The sequence below is a fragment of the Mastigoproctus giganteus genome, chromosome 6 (genome assembly GCF_048544385.1).
Source record: "Mastigoproctus giganteus isolate SK-2022 chromosome 6, ASM4854438v1, whole genome shotgun sequence".
Lineage (NCBI taxonomy): Eukaryota > Metazoa > Arthropoda > Arachnida > Uropygi > Thelyphonidae > Mastigoproctus > Mastigoproctus giganteus.
The window spans coordinates 168,494,731-168,508,921 of record NC_143580.1 but is presented as its reverse complement, the minus strand read 5'-3'; the positions used below and the strand labels follow the sequence as shown (position 1 = coordinate 168,508,921).

Here is a 14,191-nt window from a genome sequence, read left to right as displayed (position 1 = left end):
TTAATCTGCCATTTATTTAAAAGGTGCAGCACAGCTATGACATCCTGTTGCTGGACTTATTGGTCCTTCATGAGAAAAAGGCGGTCTATCATGACAATCTCATGACAAAACTGTAGTAATGAAATTGTTCAAAGTGAGCTGCCATGCAGTAGGTGAAGTTATAACTTTGAAATTATAAAATAGCTAATGTTATATATGGTCTTGAAACAAGCTGCTGTAATAGTGACATCTCATTTTTTAAATAAGTGGCACATAAACCTTTTGGTGATGCCAATTGTTTAAAAGTACAGTCAAACTTGGTTATAACAAGCAGCATCAAGTGACTGCCAAAATTTCCTTGTTATTACCATTACTCACTATATTAGTGATGGGTTAAATCTACCTCCTATTTTTTTTTTTTTTTTTTAAATTCTCAATAACTTAATAAAAAGATAGATTCAAAAATCAAAAGACGACTAAGGTAAAGAAAGCCCACACAAGAAGCATGCAAACGTTCGATGAAATTTACCGGTTAGAAGTACTTTGCCATTACGGCATTCGTATTGCTGCTCGCTCGGTAAACAGACAGTGGGTGTTATCGGCCTGGAGTAGAAGTTGAATCCCACTTGGAGCTTGAAACCCCCCTGAAGTGGAGAGGGTAACCTGACCTTTTTTCTTTAGAATCACTAATTGAATCACGAACAAAGTCATATTGGAAGTTCTGGCGTTGTAAAAAATGTTCGTAACATAGTTTCACCGGTAAACTTTATCAAAGTTTGCCATGCTTCTTGTGTGGCCTTCCTTTACCTTTGCCTTTTTTTTTTTTTTTCTTAATAAACAATTTATCCACTAGTCCACCAATGATTCTAAAGAAAAAAGGTCAGGTTATCTCCTCCACTTCGGAAGGATTTCAATCTCCCATGGGATTAAGTTTCTACTCCTGACCGATAGCACCCACTGTGTGTTTACTGGGCGAGCAACAATACAAATATACCTCATATTATTTGTATTAATATTAAACACAATTTATTTGTCTGTAATTTTAAAACTGTATTCTTAATACTAAACACAATTGATTTCTCCATAATTAAAAACAATACTAATTGATAATAAACACGATTTCAGTTAGTCTTTTTTAGTTATGATCCTTAAAATTGATGTTGGTTTTAAAGATTTCACTTTATATTTCTCAAGTTTTGCCTTAAAACACTGAATGCATTTTAAAAAAGTCATTATTTGCCTCAATTCCTTCAAAAAAATTGACTAATTTGTCCATTGCACCTTGAACTTAGGAGATTGTCAGCACTGATTTTGGTTCACTTTCACTTGTCATCATATCACCATTACAATCGTCTTTGTTGAGCACAGCATCTACATTGTCACTCTCTGTAGGAAGACCACTAGTTAACAAGTCATCAACTTGTATAAATTCATCGATGTTATCTGTATTAAAACCTACAACGTTGTTATGTAGCAACCATTCCGATAATGGTAAGTTGTTTTCTTCGTTTCCATCATCTTTATCTACGATTAAAATTTCATTTGAATTTAATTTTGATTCCTTGAAGCAATTCAATATGGTTGTCGAAGTAACGTTGTTCCATGCATCATTCAATAAATTTATAGCATCTGATATCGATATAGACTTGTTAAGTTTCTGTTCTCTTTGACTGATCAGATGTAGAACTAGAAATCTTTTATAAAATCCTTTCAAATTTTTGATTACTCCTATATCCATTGGTTGTAAAATTGATGTCGCATTGGGAGGCCGAAACACTAGCTTAATATTGGACAAATTTTGAATCTAGGGATGTGCAGGATAGTTATCAACTAACAAAATATTTTTCTTCTTTTTGAATAGCTCCTTATTCCAATCATTTACGTATTGCCGAAAAATATCTGAAGTCATCGAAGCTTTCTAATTCTCAGTGTAATACACAGGAAGTTTCTTTATGTTTTTAAAACACTGAGGTTTTCACAATTTTCCAATAACAAACAGTTTTTTTTTTCAGTTCCTATCATATTTACGCATACGAGCATCGTCAAGTGGATATTTGATTTTTCCCCTTTGAACTTAAATGTATTGTCAGGTGTCAAATTATAAAAAATTGCTGTTTTCTCGGCACTCTAGATGTCTTTGTCACTGAAATCTTTCCTGATTTCTGCCCGAACACGGTCAATCCATTCATTTTCCATTATTGGATCTGCAAATCAAGATTCTTCACTAATTTTTGCGCAAACGATGTTATGTCGGTTTTTAAATCGATCCAGCCAACCGTTGTTACATTCAATCTTTGAAATCATACCACCTATTGCAAATCCAGCTCTTCTTTGTGTAGTGAACCATTGAAGCAATGCTTCATTCATAGGTGCCTCCGTAGCCAGGTGGGCAGGAGCGGCAGTGCGTTACACACGCTTCTTGATTAGACCGGGGTTTGAGCCCATGATCACCAAATACGGAAGATGCGAAAAGGTCAGGGAATGGCCAACGCATATCCCCGGGGCAAGATGGCCTTAGTTGCTAATGCTCCAAAAAAAAAAAAACAAGCAATGCTTCATTGACATTTGTAACCTCACTTTCTAAATTTTTTTTTTTTTTTTTTTTTTCAGTTATGTTCTTTTCCAGTACCAATATGTAAACATGTTTATTCTTCCACAGTGTTGATACTGTTGAAGAGGACAAAGAAAACGTTTTACACATTTCAACATTTTTTGCACTATGTTCTAACTCACAAATAATTTCAACTTTTTCACGAATCATGAGAGACTTTCTTTTGTTAGTAGACATGTTTCCGAAGGAAGGGTTCGTTGGTAACTGATTTTACTTTAAAATGATTGTAAAATGGTCTGCATACAAAGTTCATAGAAGTCCCGAAATAAATTTTTGGTTCAATGAATACAAGACAATCTGTAAATAGGATAATGGGACAAGTGGAATGCCAATGCACTACTGTATGGCCCCCATCACCAAAAGGACAAGGTCATAAACTGGCACTAATCCGATGCGGGTGGTCATTGAAGCTAAGGCACCCTTTTTGGTTTTGTCTATTCCAAGAATTGGGTTTTTTCATCTACACGAGCAATTAAGAATGTTTGCATAGTTACCAAAATTTGTATGGTATATCCGTGTAGTACACTCATTATAACGGTGAGTGATTGTTTTTTTTTTTTTTTTTTTATGAGAACCCCAAACACGAGAGGTATTAGAACCTATAGTACTTAGTACCATGCTTGGGTTGGAGGTTGAGAAGATGAAAGAAGATATTTGTTGATATTGGACTTGAACATCTGTAGATTGTAATTTTCAGGAAATGTGTATGAAGGAAGGTTGTTCCAGAAAACGGCAGTTGAATGAATAAATGAGGAAGACGAAAAGTTGGTTCTGTGGGTTTGAAGTTGGACAGTAAATGGATGTTGGCTGGTGGCAGCACGTGTTCGGACTGTTTTGAAAGAGAGAGCAGGAATTATAGAAGCCAATTCAGAAGAACAGTGCCCATGGAAGTATCTGTAGAAGAGGCATGCAGCAGACACAGTGCGTCTATGAGAAAGCGAGTGGAGAGACTCTGTTAGAGATGAATCATTAATTAACCTAACTGCCCTCTTCTGAATGGAATCAAGAAGCCTGAGAGAGGTTTTTGGGGCACCACCCCAGATGTGGGAACAATATTCCATGGCAGGGCGGATTTGCGATTTATACAGAGTGAGCAGCTGTTTGGAAGAAAAGTAACACCGAGAGCGAAAGAGAAAACCAAGTTTTTTAGATGCAGAGGAAGCAATGTTTGTAATGTGCTTGTGCCAAGAGAGATTAGAAGTCAAGGTAATCCCCAAAAGAGAGATATCATTTTGCCTAGAAATCGGAGTGTCACTAAAGATAAGCATAGGAGCAGAAGAATCCTTTTTGCGAGATATAAGACAAGATTCAGTTTTAGAAGGGTTGAAATCAACTAAGTTGTCTTTGCCCCACTGTAGAATTACCTGAAGATCGGCGTTTAAGGAATTGGCAGCAGATTTTCGAGAACTTGAAGCTGATTGAGCTGGACAAGGTTTCTCAAAATGGAAAGTTGAATGCAATGTGCTATCATCGGCAAAACTATGGATAGGATTTCCGGTCAATGGAAGAAGGTCATTGATATACAAGAGGAAAAGAGTGGGGGAAAGAACTGAACCTTGGGGGACACCGGCATTAGTGGAGAAGTTAGAAGACAGAGAGCCATCTACCATCACCCTCAGTGAGCGATCAGAGAGAAAACTGGATAACCAATTACTAAAAACAGTTGGCAAACCATAAGATGGAAGCTTGTTTAGAAGACCTTTATGCCAAACACGATCAAAAGCCTTTGAGATGTCAAGAGCAACTACTTGTGTTTCACCGAACCTTTCCATTGAATTAGTCCATAAATGGGTAACATAAGCCAGAATATCACGAGTGGATCGACACTGACGGAATCCATACTGGCGATCGTTGATCAGATGGAAGGTTTCTAGGTAGTTTAAGAGTTGGCGGTTAATTGATTTCTCCATTACTTTAGAAAGAGTAGAAGTAATTGCAATGGGACGACAATTGGATGGGAGGGATTTGTCACCCGTTTTAGGAACTGGCTGGATATGAGCAAATTTCGAAGCAGAAGGAAAAACACCTTTGGAATAAGAAAGTGAAAAAAGGCGGCAAAGAATAGGAGTAAGTTCAGGAGCACAGGTTTTGAGAACAAGTGGAGAAATACCATCAGGACCTGGAGCTTTCTTAGCATCAAGATTCATCAAAATCCTTCTGATATCCTTTTGACGGAAGACTACAGGAGGCATTGAATGGAGCGTGTTAGGAATGGTGGGAGATGTTTTACCAAGATCATTAATACATGAGCTCGAAGAAAAATGGGATGCTAGCAGGTCAGCTTTATCCTTGGCTGAAGTGACAACAGAACCATCTGGCTTGGACAGAGGTGGGAGCAGAGATGGGCAAAAGTTGCGGCCAATAGCTTTGGCAAGAGACCAGAATGCTTGGCTACCATTAGGGCAAGAAGCAAGTTTTCTACTCTTAGCCTGTTCAAACTCTAGTTTGGACTGATTAATAACTGCTTTACAATTGTTGCGAGCTTTGGTGTAGGCAGAAAATGAAACTGTAGAATTAGCAAGAAGCCAATTACGATATGCAACATTCTTCTCTTGGACAGCCTTAGCACATTTATTGGAAAACCAAGGTTTAGATAAAGGACGAGGTTTTAAAGTGGAGTGTGGGTTACAATTGTTGCGAGCTTTGGTGTAGGCAGAAAATGAAACTGTAGAATTAGCAAGAAGCCAATTACGATATGCAACATTCTTCTCTTGGACAGCCTTAGCACATTTATTGGAAAACCAAGGTTTAGATAAAGGACGAGGTTTTAAAGTGGAGTGTGGGATAAAGGATTCCATTCCTGCAAGAATAATTTCACTGACACGATCTGAGCAAACATTGACATCAGAAGTTTTGAAACAGTAATCAGACCAAGGAAAAGAAGAAAAGAAGTCTCGCAGGTCATCCCATTTTGCATTCTTGTAGTGCCAAACAATACGAGGTTGGGAATAGCCATGAGATAAAGGTTCCATTGGAGAAGAGACAATCACCAAGTTGTGATCTGAAGTGCCTAAAGGACCTCTCACTTCAACCTTGTACTTAGAAGGGTTGTTTGTGAGAAAAAGATCAAGCGTATTGGCTGTATGGTTAGGATTGTCCGGTATTCTTGTAGGTAAATGAACAATCTGTGCTAGGTCATTAGTAATTGCAAAAGCCTCAGCATCTCGACCTGCTGGGTCAGTGTGACTAGAAAACGGAAGCCAGCTGGAGTTGTGAACGTTAAAATCACCAAGGAAAATTACCTCACTGTTAAGAAAGTTGGACTGGAGAAAGTCAAGTTGCAAAGAGAGGAAGTCAAAGAGCTCCAAGTGATTAGTGGAGTTGGGAGAACGGTAGAGACAACAGATGAATTTTACACAATGAGTTAGAGAGATTTTAAGCCAGAGAAGATCAAAGAGAGGAGATTCCAAATTGCTAAGTCTCTGACAGGGAATATCAGAACGGACATATGCACAAGTACCACCTTTGAGGCGAAAGGAATCATACAGCATATAATTTGGACATCTGAGATGAGCAGTAGTTGAATCAACTGATAACTGAGATTCAGTCCGAAAAAGCACATGGGGTTTGGAAGACTGCAAGTGGAAATGGACATCGTTGAGATTGGAATTGAGACCACGTATATTTGGGAAATGAATTAGGAAGTCCTTGGGAGGTTTAGATCTTTTCGCAGATAAGCTTGCTCTATTATTTTGACAATTCATGGTGTATTCAGTAGTAAGAAAAAGTGGGTGGGACATGCTGTATGAAGTAATGAAATTTTTGGATATGGCGTACATGTGGTAAGAATATACCCAGATCCTTGACATAACGTGGCCTCGACAATGCTCCCCGCATACACACTACTCTGACTCCCTCCAGTCACTATCTGGCAGAGTAGAGGTAGCAAGATTATACACTAGCTGATCCGGAAGCCTCCTAGAGAGTTACCAATAGGTTTGGTCCGGTGTACTATCTAGCGGCCGGCCTGCGAACACCGTTTTAGAGCTGTACCCTCGAAATGTAAGGAATATTGGATCTCGCCATGACATTCATCATAACCTCAAAAATCATCAATCATACTGCATGATGGAAGAGATAGGGAAGGGTTGGCCGGAACTTAGCTCTAGAGACTAAACATGGGTTCCACCACTTCAAGCCTCCAATAAGGAAAGTGGTGGTATTTCACCGGTTGATGAGAGTCATCTACCACCTAGTACTGCCTGGTAACATAGAGGGGCGGCGTTCCTCCATGTGGTGTGGGCGCCACACCTCGACCCCTGCTTACGTTGGTTCACACCTGGGTGGTCACCCACCATGTACTTGTGCATGAAGGTTATACCCGGGATTACTAACAGTCCCACCATCGTGAAGGTGCAAGCAGGGGATTTGGCTGTCACGGACCGTCCGGACTTCGCCGAAATTGAGTCCACTTGACTTGAGTGTCACCCGAATATCAGTTCCATCAGCGTTTTAGACTCCCAGGTAGCAAGAACAGCTTGTCTGGCATATCTGAGAGAATGTCTGAGACAACCTCAAGGACCAAATGGGAATACAATACATAAATTAAAATCATTATGGCTTTTTTGCTCATTATAGCCGTGATCTCGTTATAACCAAGTTCGACTGTAATTCAGTATCTAGGCAGCTCATGGGTAAAGATTTTTCTGCTGTTAGCATTAAGTCCATTGCATGTACCAGGCAGCTTAAATCCTGCTGGCCAAAAAACAAAAGAGAGAACAAGAAAGTCTCCTATTTTGGAAATAAGATAATCAAGATAAATTGTTGTGTTAAAACTCCTATAACTGATTATTTTTGTGTGATGAATATGATTTTTGCTTTTAATGATGTTTTGCAATTAATGCCATAAAAATTTGAGCACCTCCCATGTTGTTAAAAGTAGTTATCCCTGTATTATTGATTTTTTCCCTTTTTTATTTGTTTCACATTCATTAGACAGTGATAAAATAACAAACATCCAAATTGATGTATTGTTTCATTTATTAGCTTTATGTAGGACGAAATGTTGGGAAAAAAAGCTTATTTGCTCAAAAAATGGATTTATTGAAAAAAAAAGTGTCACAACCAAGTATATTATGTGAGATTCTCCCAGATTTTGCCATGGATAAGTCTGATAGTAAGTAATATTTTAACTTTTGCATTATCGCACATTATTTTTGAAAATATTCTTATATAGTGTAAATTTCTAATTGATATGTAATTTTGGTTGCTATTGTGGATAAATTAAATATATAATTTGTTTGTTCGCCTTTCCCTGTACCTTATCTCTGAAATTAGAGGCACACCTTAGCTTTATAATGAAAGCATGTTGGCCATAAACCTGATATTAGTAGTTATACACAATACAGCTGTTAATTCAGCAAGATTGAAATAAGGATTAAATTTCATTAAATGAATTGTTAATTAAAAACACAGCCTGTGTATTTACTTGTTCCATGATGACTCCCACCAGCTCTTGAAATATCAGTGACACTGTTGTCAGGGAAACGGGGAACGTGGTATGTAAAAAGGATAGGTGGAACAGGGCCAGGGTATGTCTGCCAGGGGCAAAGGTTGATGACATTGTAGAGCAGATATCATCTTTTAAGAGCACAAAAGGTGATATTGTTGTACACGTTGGCACTAATGATATTAAGAGTAAGAGACCGGCGGAATTAGTTAACAAGTACAGGTTACTGTTGAAAAAAAGCCATGAATTAGAGTTGAATTTGAAAGTGTCCAGACACGACAGAAAGGAGTATATGATGAGAGCCTTTTCGATCGATTCGGCCCTGGAAAGATTTTGCAAGGTTTGAGGGATAGAATTTTTTTCAGCCTGTTCTGTACTTGTTAACAGGAGAGATTGCTTCTACAGGGATGGGATACACTTAAATAGAAAGGGTGCAAGAATATTTGCTATCAAGTCAGTGTTAGGTGGGTCGGAAAACTGCTAGCTTGGGGGGAGGATACAAGGACTAATAGATTAACAATAGCCGCTGGCAGAGATGAAAGTGATTCTTGCACTGCTTCTATTGGAATGAGCATCAGGCTGGAAAACAAGATGCAGGATATTTCAGAGACTGCTGCGAGTCATTGCGGTAAAAGTAAACACATGGATTGTGTTGGGGTAGCTAAGAATAGGAACAGGTGCATGTATACTTGCATATACACAATTGCTAAGAGATTAGTAAATAAATTTGATGAATTTGAGGTGTTGGTCAAAACATCAAAGGGAGATATTGTTGGGATATCAGAGACATGGTGGCACATAGATATAAGGAATGCAGAACTGGAATTTGGGGAGTACAATATGTACAGGAACGACAGACAGAATAGGAAGAGAGGAGGAGTTATGCTATTAGCTAAGAAACACATAAAATCCAAGGAAATGCAGCCAGTCAACATCGCTGGACAGTGCAGTGTCGAGTCAGTTTTGTGTGACATAAGCAGTGGGAGATCAAAATTGAGAGTAGGAGTGTGTTATAGGCCTAATAACTGTGATGAGTATAATGAGAAACTGTACAGGGAAATAGAGTGGGGCAGTAAATCAGAGCGTCTTATAATGGGGGATTTTAATTTCCCAGATATTGACTGGAATTTGTGGGTTTGTCACTCACACACTAGCAAGGCTTTTGTGGATTTATTGGTTGATTGTTTTCTATATCAGCATGTACAGGAGGCAACTAGAGGAGGCAACTCTTGATCTGATTATCAGTAGTGATTCTTCATGCATTAAGAATCTGCATATAAAGGAACCACTAGGTGGCAGTGAACAGTGTGCTGAAGTGGGATTTACTCAAAGAGGTAACTGCCGTCAAGGGTAAAGGGAAGGGATTTTACTTTCGTAAAGGTGACTACGGTGGTCTGAGACAGTATTTAAATTCTATAAGGCGGGACCAACTGTTGATGCTACCAAACAGCAAAATCAAAATGAGAGGCATTCAAAGAATTCATCTTGAAAGCTACTAGGCTTTAAGTACAGAACAGATAATGCAGAATCGAAATTCACTACGAATAAGCTCATCCTGGCAGCTTTTTTTTTTTTTTTTTATGAGAACCCCAAACACGAGAGGTATTATAACCTATAGTACTTAATACCGTGCTTGGGTTGGAGGTTGAGAAGACGAAATAAGATATTTGTTGATATTGGACTTGAACTTCTGTAGATTGTAATTTTCAGGAAATACGTATGAAGGAAGGTTGTTCCAGAAAACGGCAGTTGAATGAATAAATGAGGAAGATGAAAAGTTGGTTCTGTGGGTTTGAAGTTTGACAGTAAATGGATGTTGGCTGGTGGCGGCACGTGTTCGGACTGTTTTGAAAGAGAGAGCGGGAATTATAGAAGCCAATTCAGAAGAACAGTGCCCATGGAAGTATCTGTAGAAGAGGCATGCAGCAGAAACAGTGCGTCTATGAGAAAGCGAGTGGAGAGACTCTGTTAGAGATGAATCATTAATTAACCTAACTGCCCTCTTCTGAATGGAATCAAGAAGCCTGAGAGAGGTTTTTGGGGCACCACCCCAGATGTGGGAACAATATTCCATGGCAGGGCGGATTTGCGATTTATACAGAGTGAGCAGCTGTTTGGAAGAAAAGTAACACCGAGAGCGAAAGAGAAAACCAAGTTTTTTGGATGCAGAGGAAGCAATATTTATAATGTGCTTGTGCCAAGAGAGATTAGAAGTCAGGGTAATCCCCAAAAGAGATATATCATTTTGCCTAGAAATCGGAGTGTCACTAAAGATAAGCATAGGAGCAGAAGAATCCTTTTTGCGAGATATAAGACCAGATTGAGTTTTAGAAGGGTTGAAATCAACTAAGTTGTCTTTGCCCCACTGGAGAATTACCTGAAGATCGGCATTTAAGGAATTGGCAGCAGATTTTCGAGAACTTGAAGCTGATTGAGCTGGACAAGGTTTCTCAAAATGAAAGTTGAATGCAATGTGCTATCATCGGCAAAACTATGGATAGGATTTCCAGTCAATGGAAGAAGGTCATTGATATACAAGAGAGAAAGAGTGGGGAAAGAACTGAACCTTGGTGGACACCGGCATTAGTGGAAAAGTTAGAAGACAGAGAGCCATCTACCATCACCCTCAGTGAGCGATCAGAGAGAAAACTGGATAACCAATTACTAAAAACAGTTGGCAAACCATAAGATGGAAGCTTGTTTAGAAGACCTTTATGCCAAACACGATCAAAAGCCTTTGAGATGTCAAGAGCAACTACTTGTGTTTCACCGAACCTTTCCATTGAATTAGTCCATAAATGGGTAACATAAGCCAGAATATCACCAGTGGATCGACACTGACGGAATCCATACTGGCGATCGTTGATCAGATGGAAGGTTTCTAGGTAGTTTAAGAGTTGGCGGTTAATTGATTTCTCCATTACTTTAGAAAGAGTAGAAGTAATTGCAATGGGACGATAATTGGATGGGAGGGATTTGTCACCCTTTTTAGGAACTGGCTGGATATGAGCAAATTTCCAAGCAGAAGGAAAAACACCTTTGGAATAAGAAAGTGAAAAAAGGTGGCAAAGAACAGGAGTAAGTTCAGGAGCACAGGTTTTGAGAACAAGTGGAGAAATACCATCAGGACCTGGAGCTTTCTTAGCATCAAGATTCATCAAAATCCTTCTGATATCCTTTTGACGGAAGACCACAGGAGCCATTGAATGGAGCGTGTTAGGAATGGTGGGAGGTGTTTTACCAAGATCATTAATACATGAGCTCAAAGAAAAATGGGATGCTAGCAGGTCAGCTTTATCCTTGGCTGAAGTGACAACAGAACCATCTGGCTTGGACAGAGGTGGGAGCAGAGATGGGCAAAAGTTGCGGCCAATAGCTTTGGCAAGAGACCAGAATGCTTGGCTGCCATTAGGGCAAGAAGCAAGTTTTCTACTCTTAGCCTGTTCAAACTCTAGTTTGGACTGATTAATAACTGCTTTACAATTGTTGCGAGCTTTGGTGTAGGCAGAAAATGAAACTGAAGAATTATAAACAAGCCAATTACGATATGCAACGTTGTATGAACACTACATGTTCATACATCTCTACTTTTGTAAAGCTTCTGGAATTCACTGCCATGAAAAGGGATAGTTGTACAGTACTTACATGTGCAATAAAAATTATTTATTAAATATGAAGTAAAATATACAATCATTTACCTGAAAATTCTTAATACACGAGAGTCCCCACTAATAACCAGATGAAGATTGCTTCCTTTTGTTCTTCAACAAGAGTTGCCAGTTTATTATTTAGACTCCTAATGTTTTGATAAAAGCATTTGATCCTGAAGTTATATATGAAACTGCATTTAAATTCTCTTACAATATTTTTGAGAAAAAGTTTCTGTTTATTCTCCAGGATGACCACACAGTCAGAGGAATTCATTAGATAGAATACAAGAAACATCACCATATTTAGTAATCACACGGGCTCAAACCAAGGTCACTCAGAGCACATGTATTTTGTATCCTTGAGCTTGACCACCCGGTTAGAGCAGCCTTAAAAGGATAATTTGTGCTTCTTCTTTTGACCTCTTTTGCTGCAATTGCAGAATATAAATATCTGAAAATTACTGAGGTTCTCGTATATAGCAAATGGAAGTTTGCCATATCTGAGACTTAATATGGATGAAACTTGAGGAAAATTAACTCAGATTTAGAATGCTGCACATTAATTCTGCCAAACTGTCTAACATACTCACCCAGTATCATATAATTGATATCAATACAGCACAGATTTTCATAACACGACTATTAATTAGCATTCTTGGAATACACTACAATAAATGAAGTCAAACTAAGACAAAACTAAGACTTAGTCCGGGGTTTCAGAATATTTTTTTGAGAAAGCGCATGTGTCATAATCATTTGTAGCCATCTTGAAAGAATGCATAATATCTCAAGTTTCGTTCCCACGCTCGCGATGTTCGGTATGCTGTACGGCTAACCACCAGATGGCATTGGATGCATACCGCCATGCAGTCGTTCGTTTGCCTGTGATTCCAGTTCTGCTCTGTTGCGACACAGCTTCGGAATGTAATGAGAAGGCTTTTACTGTGTTGGAGTTTCATGTAAGTAAATCTGTTACCGTTGTGCAACGCTACTTTGCTGACAGAGTGATTTTTTTCTAATGAATCGACCTACCATTTGTCCAGGAAAGTGAATAAGCAGAATGTGCGATTTTGGGCGATTCACTAAAGGCTCTCATATTGAACATTTATGAGGTATGTAAAAAAACGTCATTACTGTACTTGCATTCTGGAAATATTTCTTTCTTCTTATGTCTGCTCATGTGTGTACAGGAATTGTTTGAAACCCCGAACTTCATTTTGAATAACCCTGTATAAGTAGAGATGTGTGAACATGTAGTGTTCATACATCTCTACGTTTGTAAAGCTTCTGGAATTCACTGCCATGAAAAGGGATAGTTGAACAGTACTTACATGTGCAATAAAAATTATTTACTTAAATATGAAGTAAAATATCAAAAATAACTGAATAAAAAAAATAATGCATTATAAATATAACATCTTTGCCTAACAAAAAGTGGTAAAGGGAATTTGAGTCTAGATGTTTTCTACCTGGGAAGAATGATGAAGTAATTTCACCACAATTTTAATTTTTGTCCATTTTGTTAACCCATCAAGATGGACAAAAAGTTTTACTAAATAATAAACTTGATGACATCACAAGATAGTTAAATGTTTGTGCATATATTTTTAGAAAAGGAGTTAGTTAAAGGGGGATAGCAATTGAAAAGAAAAAACAAATTAAATTTGAGGTTTAAATGTGTATTGTACTAGATTTTCTAATAAAACTTAATTATTTTTTAACAGGCAGTGCTGTCATTGATGGTAGTGGACTTGGTATTGCAGATGGTCATTTGATAGCCAAAGAAATTCATGAGAGCAATATATCTAAACTTAAATCTATGACAGAAGAAGAAATTCAAGAACAACAACAGAAGTTACTTTCTCAATTAAGTAATGACACTTCAAGTATTATTAACTTGAAGTTAGTAATATCATTTGATTATTATGAGTTATTGTAAAGTAAATAGTTTGTAATTGTCTGTATGTATATATATATGTAGGATGAGCATACATTACAAACCACTGTAAAATAAAAAGTACACTGTATAAACAGAACTAGTTTATTTTATTTGAAAGAACAAATTAAAAAGCTTTCATACAGACTTGAATAGGTTTCCACATGGGCTCAAAGAATGTTGCAGCAATATCCAGTTTTATGCCACTTTCTGATATAAAATACTTACTTATTTCTTGAAACTGTCAGCCACCACCTGGATTGTCTTATAGGAGCTTTTGTTTCAACTAGTAATGTCTTTGCATTGTAATGACAAAATTTAAACTCTGAATATCACAGCATACATGCACTCTTTGCTTTCTGTTGCATCAATAAAATTTTGAAAGAGCTTTTTTTCAGCCCTGCCACATAACAATTACATTACATGTGAAGTTCTGCAAAACTTTTGAGTCATTCTTTCAAATAAAATAAACCATTTTTCTTTATTTATGTAGTGTACTTTTCTTTTTATGACAGATTGTTGTGTGATGAATAATGCAGGCAAGTTTTTTGAGGATTATGCTCAAT

The 14,191-nt window shown here is 37.8% G+C and overlaps 1 protein-coding gene across 1 annotated transcript in view; it reads left to right on the top strand.

Annotated features, from left to right (window-relative positions):
* LOC150084737 (RNA polymerase II-associated protein 1) overlaps window positions 1-14,191 on the top strand; it is a 630,471-nt gene that overhangs the window by 121,459 nt on the left and 494,821 nt on the right. The window contains exons 6-7 of the mRNA XM_090376342.1: window positions 7,577-7,706; window positions 13,414-13,560. Coding sequence (XP_090232468.1) covers window positions 7,577-7,706; window positions 13,414-13,560 — 277 coding nt within the window. The remainder of the gene's footprint in view (window positions 1-7,576; window positions 7,707-13,413; window positions 13,561-14,191) is intronic.